Genomic DNA, 18,519 nt, shown 5'->3' with positions numbered 1-18,519 from the left:
AATTGAAGATTATTACTACTGGGCTACTTCCGCAATCATCCGGGCATCAGAAGAGGTCGCCTCTCTCATGTCGACCAATTCACACGATTTAGATGTAAAAACTACAATGCGTAAGTTATAGTGCGTTTTCGTTATGACAAGTGTCCTATTACCCAGGTGAGGGTACGCAATATTGATAACTTCTTCTTTCAGCTTGTTTGATAACAATCTAAAATCAATACCGTCAACTTTGCGTATTTGTCATATAAGCAGCGATGGACGCCGGATTAACCGGGAACCTGTAGTCATAACTCACGTGGGCGCCTGACGAGCGGGATGGAGAAAATGTTTAACAAAAAGCAAGTTGAGCAAGACTAATAACTCGTTATTATATATTCTATATAAACCTATTCGTTGTTCTTTACTTACCCCAGAACCTTTTTAGAGACGTGTTTTTTTGCCCCCCCCCCCCGCTCACTTCGAAAGCAGATCCTACAAACTGAGAGGACAGTGGCGTTGATGAGTCCCACTCACCGCAGGGAGACGATGGGCACGTCTGCGCCCTGCGCGGCCAAATAAGCAGCAAAACTCCTGCAAGACGTGACGCAAACCTGATGGTGGTCTCCGGGCCAAAGGCGCAAAAGTGCTCTGTTATTTTTGCACAAAGAGCTCGGTTGCATTACACATCCGCTGATTTGGTGTCTTGAGAAACTTCTCAAAAAATCACAAATTACCGCAGAAATGTAACACTTTCTCTCACTCACAAGCACATGATTTCGGATATTCTGTTACTGACCTGTGTTAAATTTGAACTAGGCTTTTTTTACAAAAATTTGAACGCACAATTTCAACAACTTAGAAAAAAACCCCACAGCTTGGAATTTCTTATAGGAAGGGAAATGATGATTAGGAGGTGTATAAATCATGTAATATGCTGTCACGCATGATAAAAACAGCATCTAAAGATATAGTTTTCATTTTTTTTAAAGTGCTCTGATGAAGTATTTTAGGGGGAAATACACAAACACATTGCCTTTTTTATTTCATCAAAGTCTTGGTGGAGAAAATTCCTTTAAATGCTATGCTGGCAGTCAAAAAGACACTAACCTTGTACAGTGTCTGTACAATAGCATGGACTCTGTCTACTGTAAGCATTAAAATAAGGAGCTGACGTAAGGCACGTACGGATGTAAAGGCTCAAACAACCCCCCCCCATTTCCTTGTAATCATTCTTTGGGAGACAAGTCACAAAAATTTATCAAAACACATTGGATAAATGACTATCAAGCATTTTAAGATTTCCTTACTATTTGGCTTGCTCTCGGTCCCATAGATGTCACTGACCAAATTATTATCTTTTATCACAACCCCACCAACCAAAACAATGAGCTCATTCTGGCCTGCTGCTGGGGTGGGGGTGGGTTATCTAGGGAGAAAGCAAAGAGGATGTTTTCTCTGAGGTGTCAGTCCTTAGCTCTTTTAAAGCAGACGTTTTTCAAGGAGTGTCCCCCTGATCACTCCAGTCAGCGCTGCGTTTTAGTGGACATACAAATATTTCATTGGAATCCAGCCATGTTGTGGAACACCCGTCTTCACGTAAAAATACACACCCACATAGGGTTGTACACAAACACATAAACGGACAAGCATGCACACACACACACACACACACACACACACACACACACACACACACACACACACACACACACACACACACACACACACACACACATAGTAATGATGGATGTATTAGAAATGCTCTTTGCTCAGTATATTCATTTCATAGAGATGAAAGCTGTTGCCAGAGGCTAGACATACCAGGACTATGTGCAAAACAGGGAGATGAGGGGGCTAACAGGGTGTAATTACCCCCATAAACAGCAGGCTGCAGAGCCAATAGTCCAACATGGAGAATGCGAACGCGCAGTAGGGTCTCTGTGCAACTTAATAGCTTTAGTGTTCACTTCATGAAACAAACAGTGTGACTAGACCTCAAGAATGCAAACGGATAGTGGTTTCACCTTTGAGAAAAGGGTTGTGGTTCTTTGGGCTGCTCGCTTAACTACAGGCACCGAGGAGATATTGTAGACTTAAAAGAGGAGAATTTGGTTTTATCTGCTCACCATCAACAAAGCAAACCCAAGGCCTTGCTTTCTTCTCATATCAGGTTACAGATGCTAATGGTCATGCATCTGGTAACATATACTATATATCTTGTTCGGGTGCATCAAAACGTCAGAGAACTACCCCCATATAAATCTCCCCACAGTGAGGGACAACATGGTGGGACATTTAAAGTACCACGACTGCGAAGCCGCGATCAACCAGATGTTTAGACACGGAGCTGTGTACTTCGTAGCGTGGTGCATGATGGGGCCTCAGAGTCATCTGTCCTCCCAACAGGTATCAACCATTTGGCTCCATTATTGTTTGTTATTTATGGTTTTTGTTGGCTTTGCTCTCCTCACTACATGTTGTATTTATTTGCCTTATGTGTTCTGTGGAGTGTTTGTGTGTTTGAATGTTGCTGCTGCTACACAACAATTGCCCCCTCTGGGGACAAATAAGAACCTACTTGACTTATCTACACTCACAGAGTCTGCTGATACAAGGCCTCACTAATATCACCAAACAATCTGGTTCCTCTTTTGTGCAGCCACCAGGCTTTCCTGCACTGCCATCCACACCCTCTCCGACATGGATACTATCCGGCCACTTGGGAATGGGCCCCTCAACAAAGCGGTGGGAGTAAACCTGTGAGTGTGACACATGACCTGTAAGACTTTGTACTTCTGTTTGCTGAGACATTTCTCAGCAAATCTCTTGACTGAAAAAAAGACATGTTTTTCTTTTAACTTTTAATAAATAATCTCTGTTCAAGACCAACATCATATTTTAAAAAAGACTAAAACCAAAACACTATCTTACCATTTAGTACTAATTCAACTAAGTATTTCACATTATGGAATGAAATCATCGATCAATAATAAAGTGATAGTTTAAATGAAGTGAAACCTAATAAAATTTGTAAAAAAAATGTTGATCTTAAGTGCAAAGCATTACAACACCGTGCAGGAGACCCCTGGTGGTTCATATTAACATTTTTTCTTTATATTCAAACCTGTTGGTACATGGGATCAACACAGACCTCTGTACTATAAATTTGTTGTCATATTCCAACAGACTTTGCTATCTGAGATATTCCAAAATGTATATTGCACAAGCCCTGCTTCAGAATAATAGTAAGTCCAAACAGTAAGTGAACAATCAGCGGAGACATTCTGGAGAGACACTCGATGATTTCCTTTGTCTCTCCTCCATGGACCTTAGTAACTGTTGAGAAATACCAGGGCTGTTCACTGGTGCAGGACCACAAAGCCAGGCCTACAGATAAGCTGCAGAAGTTACAGCATGGGGAGATATCCTGTTGGAGCTGGAAGTTAAGCTCTTAGTACAGTGTCTTGATGCATGCTCAACAATCCAGGTAAGAAAATCAAAGAAGGTTGAATCAGTTCATCTGGATACAACGTTTATTGACAGATATGTTTCATAACTCAACTGACATCTTCAGTCGAAACTGACTGCAGGTATCCCCCACCCCTTATAAACAATACAGTACGTATCTGTGAATGTTCTCATTCATCCAGGTCATAGTTATCCAGAGGAATTGAATCAAGTGCAACTGGACTTGGTTATATATCCGTGAAGACGTTTTGCCTCTCATCCAAGAGGCTTAGACGAGAGGCGAAACGTCTTCATGGATATATAACCAAGTCCAGTTGCACTTGATTCAATTCCTTTGGAATACAGTACATAATGACTATATTACATATAAACAATACAATGCATAACGACAGCATAACGACTGAAACTAATGACCAGTTTCATATGCAAATTTGGGTGTGACTATTGATCATGTACTACAATTCAGGGGATTAGGGATTGTTGCAGTCACAGCATTGTAAGATGGCGACAGATGCATAACGACCAAAACTGATGACCAGTTTCACACCCCTATTCACATGAAACTGGTCATTAGTTTCGGTCATTATGCAACTGTCGCCATCTCACAATGCTGTGATTGCAACATTCCCAAGTCCTCTGTGAATAGTACACATGGCAATTGAAACTAGTTAATGGTCACACCCATATTTGCTTATGAAACTGGTAATTGGTTTCGGTCGTTATGCAACTGTATTATACTGTATTGTTTATGATGGGTGGGGATACCTGCAGTCAGTTTAGACTGAAGATGTCACTTAGTTGAGTGATGAAACATATCTGTCAATAAACGTTGTATTCAGATGAACTGATTCAACCTTCTTTGACTCTTAGTACAGCGACAATAACACATTGCAAACTTTGGGAGAGCCACAAATCAGCATCGATTCATGGACGGAGCTAAATGAACTAAATCACATGGTAATATGCGTATATGGCAAAACCACTTGTAAAGATCCAAAGCTAACGGAGTTCAAAGCATGAACACTCAATAGAGGGCTCTCAGTAAGCAAATATGAACACTCAGTAGAGGGCTCTCAGTAAGCAAATCCAAAATGCAATGTCAACAGTCAAAGCATTGTCAATTAAAAAAAACGAAAACAAAACAAAACCTAATAGTGCTGCTAAAGAGGTTTGTAAACCTTGTAGTCTCAGCTATCCATCAAAAATAAGCCTAATCCATAATTGCATAGAGAAATGTACAGACAAGAGAATGAAACATCCACCGTCCCACTGCGAGGTGTATTCTATACATCTAACTTTCTCTGTCCTGGTGTCAGAGAAGAGTCAAAGGCGGCTTTAGCCCCAAATGCAGTCTCAGGTGTGGTTAAAAAAAAAGAGTAGTAGGTTAAATCAGGGCGGAGTATTGTGATCTGGGACTGACAGATCTAGTCATCGCATCCCAACAACTCCATGCGTAGGGTGATGCGTTCATGCCATTCCCATGGCACAACACGGACGTATCTGGCGTAGAATGATGGCTCAAACACATTCTTCTTATGAGTGTTGTTGTCAATGTTTCCTTGGAATATCTGCAAGTGAAATGTTTGTGAAATAATAGAATAAGATAAATATCTAATGGGACAAAACATATTGTTTATAGGACATGTTCTTTTTTTTTACCAGAGTCAGTTTTGCTAATAGCAGTGAAACAGGAGACAAGTGATATGGATGAGTGATTGTGGTCCTGTATAGCTGTAGAGCACTACTGCAAGAATTAGAAATCCAGTTCCCAATTGTGTTATAAATTCATAATAAATATGAACTTTCGGCTCTGTAAGACACTGGATAAAGCCAGAAAATTGCCTATGTTATGGCTGAGTAACAATCGGGGTCATGAATCTTGCAGAGCTGAGCCACAACAACCTGATGACTCAAATTCTACTAACCTCACCCTGTCATTCACACTATTTGGGGATGGCCCCTAGCGTGGTCCATAAAAAGATCAAAGGTTGTTTTGCAGCTTTTTTTCCCCCAATCATCTGGGGCCAGCTATTATAGGACCCAAGTAGCTGATTTTCTTTTAAAAGTGGCAGAGGACAAGTCTCACTTATCTCCTAGAATAAGGGCTATGCTTGGAAGTTGGCCGTTCACTGCTCCAGCATGGACAAACAGGGCAAGTGATGTTAAAGAGAGAGAGCGAGGGAAAACGGACAGAGTGAAAATATTTTTAGACCTGATAAGGTACTAGCCTTTGTCAAGAAAGTCTCCCTTGAGATGCAAAATTACATTAGTACAACAATCAACACAGAGAGGTATTTAAGGATCTCCGAACCAGACCACATATAAATTATCTTAACAGTAACTATTGGAAATAATCTGCAAAGGATGAGAGCCTTGTTTGATAAGATAGGTCAGAGATATTTTGGGATCCACGTTTGTCTAACCTTATCTTTTCCAGAGCTCTCTTCTTTCACTGTGGTCCAAGACTGCCCATCGTCACTGAAAGCCACTTTAAACATTGACACAAACTGCACCACCCCGAAGTCCTTGGCCCCCTGGGTGATAATGCCTGTAAGGCGCTTGGTCTTCTCTAGATCCACCTGGAGTAACAACACAGACAACAGTTAGACCTTGCAACTTCTGTTGGATGAACTATCAGAGGCAGGCTATGATCTTACTGCAAGAGTAAACCATGCTAATATCTGATCTTTTCTACTGGTCTAACGCTACACAAAATGTCAGCTACTTTAGGTATTATTGCAGATCCATCGTTACTAGTGAATTCATTCTGCCACCACATTGCCACTGCTAAAAATGTATGATGGCTAAATGGATATATGAGGATTATCCTCATATATCCATTTAGCCAAGAGGATTCTTTTTTTTTTTAATGAAAAAAAAATCCTCCTATTGTGCAATGGATGAATTAAATCAGTTCTTGAATGTAACTCGAGAAAAAAATAACTCTGGCTTTATTTCAAAAGTTATATCACTAAAATTTTGATATTATCATTGCAAAAAAAATGACCCTCATGTATGGGGGAGTTGGAAAGAGTTGTTGACCTGAAATCTCTGCCTTGCAAAACTTGCATTCCAGCCCAGTATCTTAATTTTGCTTGACACACCCCAGTAGGGGACGCCCCGCCCTTTAGAAATCCAGTGTCCATCTACAGGGGTCCCCACACATTCAGCTTACAGCATGATTCAACTTTCCAATATGGAGGTGGCAGCTTTGCAACATAAACTCGAAAGAATCCAAAAAGCCTTTTCATCTGGCAAAATGTTATGATAAATGCCACTCCAAAAGTAGAATAAATACAAGTTTCGCTTTTGAGAGGGGGCGAATTGTGACTACAAAGGCATAGAAACTCATCCCAAGCTGGCCATGCTACTGACGGATATGGTGCAGTGACTTACAAAATGAGTACCTCTTCACTTGACAGTTCTGCAGTATTTCTGCATTTGCTAGCTTGTAAAATTGTGAGACGTTATTAGCATTAGACTAGTTGTGTCATTTGCAGGCCACTGTAGCTCAAGTGGTCTAAATTTGCCGATGTCGCAATTCCTTCTGGGCGCCATTAGTGATCACTAGAGCGACATTTTTTTTGTACCAATTTTACCTTTTAAGCTGGAGTGCTGTGAATTGATAATAAGGGCTATAAATGTACCTGATGAACTTCAGTCACTTAAAGACATTGTTTCAAAGTTCTATAAATATAGGAAGGTATAAATATAGGGAGGTATGGATGTGTTTATGCTCTGCTGCATGATGAGGAACTCCATTTGACTACAGTGGAAAGTGTATATATTTGTCTAAAGAATTAAATGAGTATGTTTTTCTTTTAGAGTTTAGGTTTTTTAGGTTTGTCGACTTGATTAGTTACATCTGAAAATACATGCTGATATAAATTCATGCATGCATACATGTATGCAATACACCAAATACTTGTAGAAATATGGCTTTAAATATTAAATAAGAAAACTCTCAACAAATGCAATAAAAACAAAAATCGTTCCCTCACCTGGATCCACTCTGAGCGGTTGTTGGTGGCCGCGGACCAGGCATTGGTCTTTCCCTGCTTATCCAGTCGTGCATATTGAGGGTGCCATGTGAAGGTATCAATGCCCCATGTGCGGAAAGAGCTGGAGGCTGACAGCTGCCCATCAGAGATGAGGCGGGACTTCATTCCCGTTGGCTCAGAACAACCTGCCGTGTTTGAATAAACTGTAAATAAAAGAAAGCAAAGAAGGAGAACAAAGAATGGGGAAATGAACGGGACAGAAGAGGAAAGAGAAGACAGGACAGGGGTGGAGTAGAGATGAAAAGAACAATGATCACACCCAGAGAAAAGAGTGAACACAATTTCAAGAAAATGACGAGCATGCAGAATTCATCTGATGGATTAAATTCACTTCTTTATATACACACCAACAGCCAAGTGGAAAGAATGGAGGAAGCTCACCAGGTAGAGAAGTAACGGATACGTGAAGTGGATTGTGCAGCGATGTATGTGGCGTTTGAGTACAGAGTATTAAAGAAGACAGAGGACAAAAGGATGGGGGTGGAAACACACAAATATGCATTTATATGTACGTGTGTGTGCATGTGTGTGTGTGTGTGTGTCTGGAGTACTGTTATTGTTACATGGAAGGACCGTTGTCTATTGAATACCATTTTCAACGTAGCCTAACGAGCTAACTGCAATGTTGCCCAGTCATACAACAGAATTACAACCATGTTCCATCCATCCATTATCCAAACCGCTTATCCTGCTCTCAGGGTCGTGGGAATGCTGGAGCCTATCCCAGCAGTCATTGGACAGCAGGCGGGGAGACACCCTTGACAGGCCACCAGGCCATCATAGGCCCGACACACACATACACGTTCACACCTAGGGACAATTTAGTATGTCTGATTCATCTGAGCTACGTCTTTGGACTGGGGAGGAAACCGGAGCACCCGGAGGAAACCCATGCAGACACGAGGAGAACATACAAACTCCACACAGAGGACGACCCCCAAGGTTGGACTACCCCGGGGCTCGAACCCAGGACCTTCTTGCTGTGAGGCGACTGTGCTAACCACTGCGCCACCGTGCTGCCCTGCAACCATGTTATGCCTTTAAAATAAACCCTTCTCATTGTCTTCATGCTTGTCAGGGGAACCACAGCTAAATGAAACCAACTCAACAACAACAACAACAACAGAAACAGTTGGAAAAGTTGAACCAGAGAAGTTTTCCCCATTTCATCAGTTTTATTATATTCTTTAAATTCATGAGGGACAGGGGTTTTTTTGGATTTGAGTTGAATCTGGAGTTTGTTATCTTTTTCATCTACGTCAAAAAAAGGAAGAAAAAAAAGCCTTTCTGTCTCCCGTAAACTCGACAGGCTTGACTTTGTCACTTTCAAAGATAATATCGGTATATCTGCCACTAACTGTGTAGGATCGTTTCCAGGTGTTTACCATTAAGTTCACAGCCCACCAGCTCCATCCGCAGAGTGCAGGCCTTGCGGCACACCACAGGAATGATGCGGACGTACTGGCCGATGATAGGAGGGTCAAACATGTTGGTCTTCGTGCCATCATTGTCTGTATTGCCCACAAAGACCTGGAGAAAAAGGCAAAGGGAAATGAGTCAGGAGAAGCTCTATTTGGAACTTATTGTTGAGTTAGTGTAAAAACTGCCATTTCAATACTAAAGACTCAATGTAAGTTATGATATAATTCTCTTTTTTCACAATTCGAGTCTTATTTTTGTAGTTTTTGTCATTATGATCTTCAGTAATGATATCATTTTACTCATTTTGGAGATTTTGGACATGGTACCACTGCTGGACATATAGTTTTCACAATGGCATCTTGCAGGACAGCTGAACATGACCCTTAAACCTTACCTTTCAACAACAAGAAAGAAAGAAGAGAGAAAGCCACTTTATTTTGTCATTGTAGGTTAACATTGAATTTGTTCTCTGCATTTAACCCATCCTATTGTATAGGAACAATGGGCAGCTGCAATTCCCAGGGACCAACTCCAGTTCTTCTTTCCATTGCCTTGCTCAGGGACAGACCGGTGTATTAACCCTAACATGCATGTCTTTTTGATGGTGGGAGGAAAAAGAAGCACCCGGAAGAAACCCACACAGACAAAGGGAGAACATGTAAACTCCACACAGAAAGGACCTGCGACGGCCAGGGGTTCGAACACAGGACCTTCTTGGTGTGAGGCAACAGTGCTAACCACTGGGACACCGTGCCGCCCCAACAACAATGACAAAAAAAACATAGTGTCTTAGTTAGACTGTGTATATGATTTCCCATTATTTATAACTTCTCTATTACTCTGGCTGGGTATTTTATTGATGGTTAATACTACCTACGGCAAGTAAGATGGTCATTCCTGCAAATTTAACCAGTAAGTAACTCAGCAATGCAATCAACCATTGATAATATTGGACATATAGGGTATTATCTACATTATCTTTTAACTTACACTTTAGTTTTCACTTCCAAACATGTGTTTTAGATGATTGGGTTAAATTGGACTTGATGAAACATGTCTGATGCTCATGTTCTGATGCACCATAGGACACTGAGTCCAGCAGTGCTGCCATGTACAACATCTACAAAATGAAGTTGGTGCGTAAAATGATACCATAACTGATTTGCATGACGGTAAAAACTAAACTCAGGTTGGAAAAAAACCCCAATCATCTTTTCAGTGAACCCTCAAACCTTGTCCTTCCTCTGGCCATCCACTCTGTAGATGCTGTAGGTCTTTCCATCAAAGCTGGTTGCCACTTTGAAGGCTTTAATGTACTCAGCTGCGCCCATGCGACTAGCCCCCTGGGTGATGATGCCTGTCAGGCGCATCTTTTTCTGCATATTGACCTGATGAACCCTCCCACCAAAAGAGGAGCCCAGTTAGTTAATCTCAACACAATTTACCATTGGCTTTAAGCCAGAATCTGAATGGGAACATATATACAATAATGGGAACATATATACAATAACACTGGCCTAACAACACATCTTGCTTGCCCTTTTAAATGACCCCCCCCCCACACACACACAATATCACAATTCATGTTGTATCACTATATTGTCATTCCAAATTGTTGCTTTAATGTGAACAGGTATGTTTGACTTACTTCAATCCAGGGGTTCCTGTCATGGGCAGCAGAGGTCCAGGCATTGACTATGCCTTGGTTGTTGAGCCGAGCCAATTCTGGGCCCCAACGCTGAAGACCCAGAATGCCATAATGCACAGAGGAAGATGCAATCTGGGACTCCAGGATTCCCCCTCCCTCCATCCCCAGCAGAGAAATACAACCTATGACACAATGTCGAAATATTATCTTACTGAAATTGCAGTGCAATTTTAAAGTATTTTCTTAATTACAGCCAATAATCATTGATACACACATCGATGCTGCAAACATATTTTGCTAAGAGATAATATAAGTGTAATTTTTATTTTTGAATAAATTCATATATCACACGAATCAAACATTTTGGTGTGGACCTACGTAGCTGGCACTGCTTTCCAACATAGGGTGAAGGGCAGTGACAGGTGAAGTCTCCATCGAGATCCCTGCATATCCCTCCATTCTTGCAGGGCTGGTTAACACAGTCATTCACATCTGAATATATTAAAAAAAAATTGCAGACATGACCAACATTGTTTTACAAAATGTCAGTCTGAAAGTGGTGAAATAAATTCTGAAGCACAAAGATCACAACATGAAAATAATGGTCTGAGATTGTGTGCACGGCTGCTCGCAAATAGTTAAGGCAGCGCAATGGAGGTTTATGATGCAGGTGAAGGGCCACAATACCCTTACTGTGCTCCCAACCCACAGCAGGAGCTGAAGGGTCTCCCTTCGACCTCAGATGATGACAGAAGTGTCCCTGAGTGTAAAACCTGAGTGGAGGCAGGGGACACCTACCTATCCAATTTGTAGGGCAAGATGTAATAGAAGTTTGAGAGGCAGGCGGACTATCTGCTGTGGCTCTAGGAACATTGTAATTCTCCTGTTAACCCACATGGGAGCACCCTTGTTTTGGGCTGTGGATGTTCATAGCATTAAGAGCAGGAGGACAGGTGTGGTGTGGTGTGGTATGGTGTGGGTGTGTGTGTGTGTGTGTGTGTGTGTGTGTGTGTGTGTGTGTGTGTGTGTGTGTGTGTGTGTGTGTGTGTGCGTGTGTGTGTGTGTGTGTTCTCCTGGATCGCCACCTTGTCATGGGGTAGAAGCTTGCATGTACTAATAATCCCAAGAGCTATGCCGTCTCGAGCTTTGCTCCTGGTAGGATCACCCAAGGCGGATAGGTCGGGGGGGGGGGGGTTCCAGATGAAGTGCAATCCAACAAAGATCTCAACGGCAGAACGGGTGGAGGATGTCTCCAGGTCACGACAGTGAAGGCGAATGAAGGCTGCAACAGAGGGTGGTCCCCAATCGTCTTGGTTCTCCATGCCATTGGACTCTGGCCACCCCGTGTCAAGGACCGTGTGGTGACTGCAGGTGCATCAGCCACTCCACGTAAAAAGCTGTCACGTGCAGGCATCCTTCCGCAAGGATACCCACAAGGACCCAGAAGGACAGTCATACTTGACCCCGGGTGACCGCCGATGATGATGTGTTTTTGTGTGAGTGCATTGATTCAAATTTTATTGAATAAGAAATCAAACTGACACAACCTCTGCCACCCATAGGTAAGCAGGGGTCAGTAGGGTTCCACCTGTTTCACTGGCCCTGAAAAACTCCTCTAGGCTCCATGATAAAACACAGCCATCAAGTAGTGGGCCTCTTTAACTCCTGTTTCTGTTAACACTTAGAGAAACAGGAAATTATTAGAAACAGGAAACACTTCCAGAAACATAGAAAGTATTCCTCGAATTGCTGTTGAGAGACACACAGGGAGATGTATATTCAACAGCAAAGCTGGAAAAATCCACTCCAAAGCAATGTGTGAACATTTCTGTGTGTGCGTGCATGCGTGCATGTGTGTATGCATGCATATGTGCTGAGGGAAACGCTGTCAATCTCATCAACTGTGTCATTCATGGTAGGATTTAAAAATAAAACTTGACACACCAGCGGTTCAGCCATGAGCTTATGTCCTCATCCTGAAGCCATGTGAAGAGGTGGTTAGTCAGAAAGACACAGGGTTTTGCTCCAAATCCCACCGAACAAATCCATTACATTTCTTACTGAATATGCACAAAACTGATGGGAGTGGACATCCAGTCTGCCAAACTGACCACAGTTGGTGGCCAGGCAGGGATTTTGGAGGGTGAGTCGTATTTACCCAATAACATCTACATTAATAATAATGTCTGTCTTAGGCTTGGCTGCAGTAGGCGGCTAAGCTAGTGAGAGTAGAGTTTGAATAAACCTCCGCTTTCGTGTCATTAATAAGGAAATGTGCCATCAACTGAGTTAATATTCAACACTTGCACTAACAGTTCACCAAGTTACAGCCATTGTTTATAGAGGAGCTTCTGTTCCAGTGTGGATAAAAACAATAAAAAACTGACAGGAGACACTTCTGTAATCACTAAATGCATCTTCCTGTCCTGATTTTCACCCTTAAGCCCTTTATTCCAGTTTTGGCAGAGAGAAGACATACAGTGTTTACTGGTATGCATGACATCATTTGTATACAGCACAGAATAAAAACATCCTGCTAGACAAAAGCAAAAACACACCCACTCCTTTAAATTTAGAATATAGTAATAATGAAACTCTTTCCAGTCTTTTCTGGACCGGGACCTGTTTGTAGAAGAAGTTATTACTGGGATTTCCCTCTTTCCCTTGTTTTTTTTCTTCTTTTAGTTCACTTTGATCAATCTTAAAACTCTGCTCTAATTACAAACCTAATTGGTAATCCAGAGTTTTATCTTAAGAGGATATGATAGAGTACGCCGTCACTGACATTAAATTCTTTGCTTTATTAGGTCAAGCTAATGGCCGTATAGAGGACAAACCTACCCAATGTGGTGTGTAGAGAGGGCTGCTGCATGCCAAAAGTGTTTGAGTGGCCTTTTACTAATTAGCCAAAGGAAGAAACCACCAAGGCCTGCTGAATGGAGTTCTTTCACAAGACATAGAGATGACTACACATCGCTAACACCATTTGATGCTGTGACAGAGTGGAAAAACCCAGCTGTTTACACTTAAAAAGCTTTGAGAAAGTCTACCAGAGGTTCCATCCTATGCTGACCATATATCTCCTGATCTAATGCTCAGTAGTGTGCCACTCTGCGTGTGTGTGTGTGTGGGGGGGCTCTGTGTATGTGGGTGGGTGGAAGCACAGGCTAGGCAGGCGTGTTACAGTCATGAATCCAAGACAGTAGTTAGTACTTACTGATCTGACAGTGCACGCCCTCAAAGCCCGGCTGGCACTTGCAGATGTACTCATTGAAAACGTCTCCCCGTCTGGTCGGAGTAACGACCTCGCATAAGCCGTCGTTCCCACAGGGGTTTGGACTGCAAGGTCCTGAGAGTATTCATGAGCAAAGAAGGAAAAGATATCAGACTTAGTGTATGATTAAACCGTAATGATGAGGTATACTCAGAAAGCATCTTCTTTCTCTTATGTACCGGTCTCTGTCAGGTTGCAAGTGTCTCCACCGAAGCCATCGGCACAAATACAGATGAAGGGATCCTCCCCTATCCCCATCACACATGTTCCCCCATTATCGCAAAGATTCACCTCACAGTAGTCACCTGCAAGCCAGAGGGAGAAGGATCGATAAAGAAAGGTAAAAAAAAAAGTGCGAGAAAAGCACAAAATGACTTCAGCAATCAATTATTGTTGAAAACAGACAAATGAAATGGTGAAAACACATGTGCAAAACATGTTAGGGAATGTATTTCACACATAACCAGATCTTGACTTGCTTTTCATTAACTGTATTTAACTGTATTTCCTCTCTGTTGCCCTGTTCCTGGCGTGAGCAAGCATTAACACCAACACAAAGGAACAACAGTGATGGGGCCAATTTTGCCATGACGCCCAAAGTGCTGACTCATTGACTGGACCACAGAAATGATGGCTGAAGCCGGTGAGAGAGGTGGGGGACAGGTTTAGATGGTGTACACGTAGATGCCGACACAGTTGAGAGTTAACCCACACTCACTTCACTAATATTGTTTTTTTTTCAGATATTTGCTTTATAGATTATTCTTCTATTTATCCTGACATAAAATCACATACTTCTTAGGAAAAAACTATGTAAATCTGAGGTAAATAAACAATGTATAGAATTTATGTTTGTTTGTATGCGCTCCTGGCGTGTGTGTGTGTGTGTGTGTGTGTGTGTGTGTGTGTGTGTGTGTGTGTGTGTGTGTGTGTACAGACTCAGTATTTGTTTATTTTTTCTATTTTTGCATTACTGTATAACTAAGATGTTCATGGACACATAGTGCTGTGAATATGACATCAGTTGATTTTCGCAGTTTGTACACTCTTTTTGCCATGGTTAGCGGTTAGCCAAAAGCTGTTCCCTTCCTGTCCTTGAACCATACCCGCCCTGCTCTATGCAAGTCCGGCTGTTGCTGTAAAAGCTTTGCATAAGAGCTTTACAGTAATACTGACTAACAAGTTTCAGCATGAACGCCAGTTTACAAAGGGCCCTGTAGTGAGCCAGACGAAATGGAAAAAGTGAACATGTAGCCGAGCAGATCTTGTGGTCTTAAATAGAACTCGGATCTGAACAAACACTCGAAAGATGGTGCACTGGGAATAAATGATGATAATGCCACAACGGGGAACGGAAGTGGTCCGGCCTCAGAGAGACGGTGGCATTTTTCAGGTTCTTCTCTTTAAATACACTGTACTGTAACATCGCTGGTGTCAAACAGACCCTTCTGCAGTGATGCTATTGTGATCAGAGTTCCTTGCGTGAAAAGGAGAACATTCAATGTTTCCTGTTGCTTGGATACTGAAAAACAAATTCAGTAACAGACTTCCTCCTGAGGGCGAAATCTGAGAGAGAATGATTTCCAACACTTGATTTCAATTGACCCAAACACTTGATAACAGAACATGTTTATGTGCCGGATTAAGAGATTGCAGGATTAGCCAGGTTGGAGACAGGTATACATCGCTTTCAGGAATGACCAGTTACACAACATGACAGGGGGGAGCTCAGAGGGGCTTGAGACACGGATCCCACCTGATCCCTTTAACAAAGGGTGGGTGCGTGGAAAAGGAATAAGCTGGATGCACAAAAACGTCCGCTCAGGGTTACATAAACATGAAACATGTGCATAAAGATTAAGGGTTTTTCATCCCTTGAAGAAATAGAATCATTGCATTTATCCCAAGTACATTTCAACACCATTTCAAGTGATCTTTGATAGCAACTTGAGGCAAATGATCCTAAACCTTGCAGGCAATGCAAAAAAAGAAAGAAAAAAGAAAAAAGTTAAATTCCTCCTGGGGCTATGTGGCCATGTGTTTTTTCCATCTGCACCAACTCGGGAGACCAACAGGAGGCACTGAGCTGCAATGTCAGGGTCAATGGCGTGTCTTTTAACCCTCAAATTACAATAGTGAGGGCTTTATTTTTCTGCAAACCTACCGCTTATGGTAACCACCGAGTGTAATAATAGTGTGGGAACGTATCCTGCCCTCCAACAGGATGGTCATTCATTTATTCACTAATTATACTGTGATAATGATACGTTTGCTTCCCAGCTCCTTGGCATTAGGTTTCTCATTTGTATATAGGTGACTACACTTTGCCAGAATGGGCTTTGGACAAAAATTTATATTTTAACTGAATGTAAGATGGTGACATGCTCTTATGAATGACGAAAGAAAAGTAGCTCAAGATATGGTTAGAACTGGTAATGGCGAAAGTGCGAGTTTTGATTTGTTTGTACTGCCATACTTTTCTCCTCGCTATAGTAAGGAACAATACAGCCTGGTTACTATATTATAACACAAACGTGACAGTATGGAAACAAATGAAACACTGGTCAGAAACACTGCGAACCTTATAAGCACTATGGGAGTAAAAAAAACCCAAAACAAAAACAAATTTAGCGACTAGGTAAACTGGCACAATTCAGTGCCCAGTCATCCAATATGAGACTCAACAGAGACAACCTCCTATATTTTGGGAACATGGCCAAGTATGAGTCGACGCTGTAGAGCTAATCTGTGTAGCTAATCTATGCAATATACCGCTTCCACACTGCACTAACCTAATTTGGATACTTGCACAGGATATGCTGACTTGTCAAGACACTAAAAGTTCTTACCTTTCACAGAACACACACAAATGAGAAGTGCAAAGAATGTTAAATTAGAAGAAATGGAAGTCCGGATCCGTTTCATATTTTCTTGGATGGTTGTGTGCGTGTGTGTGTGTACTGCAACGTTATCTCAGCGAAGCAACACGGATTGATGGCGAACAGATTGACAGAGAGAGTGGGCGGGCCCTGGACCAGCTCAATGGATTAACAGCAGATCGCATCTGGACGCAAACACGCGTTGATTTAAAACGGTCGAGATTTCTTTTTTAGCGAATGCGACGCAAATTGGTAATCAGGAAAAGCAGCGACTCAAACCGACTGAGAGCCAAAGCATGCTTTGGAAAGGATCTGTGAGCTGATTTGAAGTATTAAAATCCTATCCCGAGGCTCAATGCAGATTTAAATTTGTATACTTTCCCACGCCCAGAGGATAGTAGACTCAAGGCAGGATTTTGTTTGTTTTGTTTTTTTGCAGTTTATTTTATTAGTTTCCCCTAACCAAAAAAAAACGCACTGAAATGTGCAGTTTGGTGTGACAATACAGATAACGCCGATTCAAATGAATAAAGGAGCACCGTAACTCTTATATCATCCCTGAGGGAGCCTTCTCCAAACCTTCAACATTTCTTAATGTCAGAAACATAGCCATTGTATATCCAATATACCAGTTCTAGACAGATCTGTCTCTACTTCTATTTTATACAAAAATGTGAAACGGTTCAATATTCAAATAGTTAGTGTCAGTTAAGCAAAAAAAATAGTCACATAATGGTTTATTATTATCACCGGTAGCCTACGATTTGAGTCAAAGGCAGGTAGTATGAGCGCTACCATTGTGTCACTGAGAAAATAGTGAGCTAATACGTATTAGTGCTGTGGTGTTCGGGTAGCCTATTAATTTATGAAATAATCCCGAGACTTCCAACGCCATCAAGTGGACGTTTTCCCTCGCGCTCTCATGGTTTTTTATTCCCAGTTTTGCCCCTAAACCATATGAACGAGTGTATTTCTTTAGCGCCTTTCCAGTTCTATTGCAAAGCAAACATGGGTGACACCAGTGGGAATCGAACCCTGACCCTGGCAGCGATGCCATGCTCAAGGGGTATATGCGGCTATATCACGATTGGTTGGACCACAATGAAACATCTTATATAGAAGAAAGACGTAATTAGGAAGAATAATACGTTTTGTTTAATGTAGGTGTGCACGCAAGCCCACAGCCTTTTTTTAACCTATAGACTGGCCGTGCTCTCAACACGTACTGCATGCAGTTATATTAAACGTCGAGCAGAAAATATGAAGGAAACAAACTTGGCAGTACAAAAGTTTTCATGGTATAAAAGGGCGAGGTCAGACCATATATAAATGTATACGAACCACTTGTTGCGACTTGTCTTTACAGTGGAAACCTATCCGTAATTTATATTCTTTGCTCATCGTGTTTTATGCAACCTGCAGTTTTAGGTTTCAACTCACGTTTCTCTCGCGTTCGGGAATAATCTTGTTTACCCTAAACTCTGCCCATGTACCCACCCACGTAACGATATAGTGTTTCTGCCATATCGTATCGGGGGAAAGGGGAGTCGGCTGATGGACGTTATCTTCTACAAACCTGGACTTCTGTGACATTGCGGTTTCTTTTCTTTTCTTGGGTAAAACAGATAATTGTCAATTGGCGTGAAGACTCAAGGGAGAGGGGGCGTAGATACCGGTGGGATATCGGACACTTCGTCAGAGACTCCCCTCATCCAATGAGACAGCCTGTATGCAAATAACTAATTCCTATAGGAAGTGAATTCCGAGATGTCAGTGTGCAAGCTAGCT

The 18,519-nt window shown here is 41.9% G+C and overlaps 1 protein-coding gene and 1 long non-coding RNA gene across 2 annotated transcripts; one reads left to right on the top strand and one right to left on the bottom strand.

The window, feature by feature from the left end:
* Positions 1-57: 57 nt before the first annotated feature.
* Positions 58-2,709, top strand: LOC130111148 (uncharacterized). Its single transcript, XR_008810146.1, has 3 exons — positions 58-156; positions 2,252-2,385; positions 2,639-2,709. It is a non-coding gene; the product is annotated as an uncharacterized LOC130111148 (long non-coding RNA).
* A 1,577-nt stretch (positions 2,710-4,286) lies between these two features.
* On the bottom strand, positions 4,287-16,813 carry LOC130111714 (lactadherin-like). The gene is made up of 10 exons (XM_056278981.1): positions 16,702-16,813; positions 14,032-14,157; positions 13,796-13,927; positions 10,957-11,070; positions 10,579-10,760; positions 10,163-10,318; positions 8,894-9,038; positions 7,449-7,651; positions 5,871-6,026; positions 4,287-5,015 (listed from the first exon to the last, which is right to left on the bottom strand). Exons 1-10 carry the CDS (start codon positions 16,775-16,777, stop codon positions 4,872-4,874), a joined length of 1,434 nt encoding a protein of 477 aa, XP_056134956.1. The 5' UTR covers positions 16,778-16,813; the 3' UTR covers positions 4,287-4,871.
* Positions 16,814-18,519: the final 1,706 nt, after the last annotated feature.

The sequence above is a fragment of the Lampris incognitus genome, chromosome 4, assembly GCF_029633865.1.
Source record: "Lampris incognitus isolate fLamInc1 chromosome 4, fLamInc1.hap2, whole genome shotgun sequence".
NCBI classification, from domain to species: Eukaryota; Metazoa; Chordata; class Actinopteri; order Lampriformes; family Lampridae; genus Lampris; species Lampris incognitus.
The sequence above is the reverse complement of the archived record's forward strand: the minus strand, read 5'-3'. Positions and strand labels throughout refer to the sequence as shown.

Excerpts from the sequence above, each read along its gene's own strand:
- LOC130111714 (XM_056278981.1), bottom strand. The coding sequence starts at position 16,777 with ATGAAACGGATCCGGACTTCCATTTCTTCTAATTTAACATTCTTTGCA. Across the intron at positions 13,928-14,031 it reads TTGCAACCTGACAGAGACCG|GACCTTGCAGTCCAAACCCC; the intron begins GTACATAAGAGA and ends GAATACTCTCAG. Across the intron at positions 7,652-8,893 it reads GGTGGGCTGTGAACTTAATG|TTTATTCAAACACGGCAGGT; the intron begins GTAAACACCTGG and ends TTTTATTTACAG.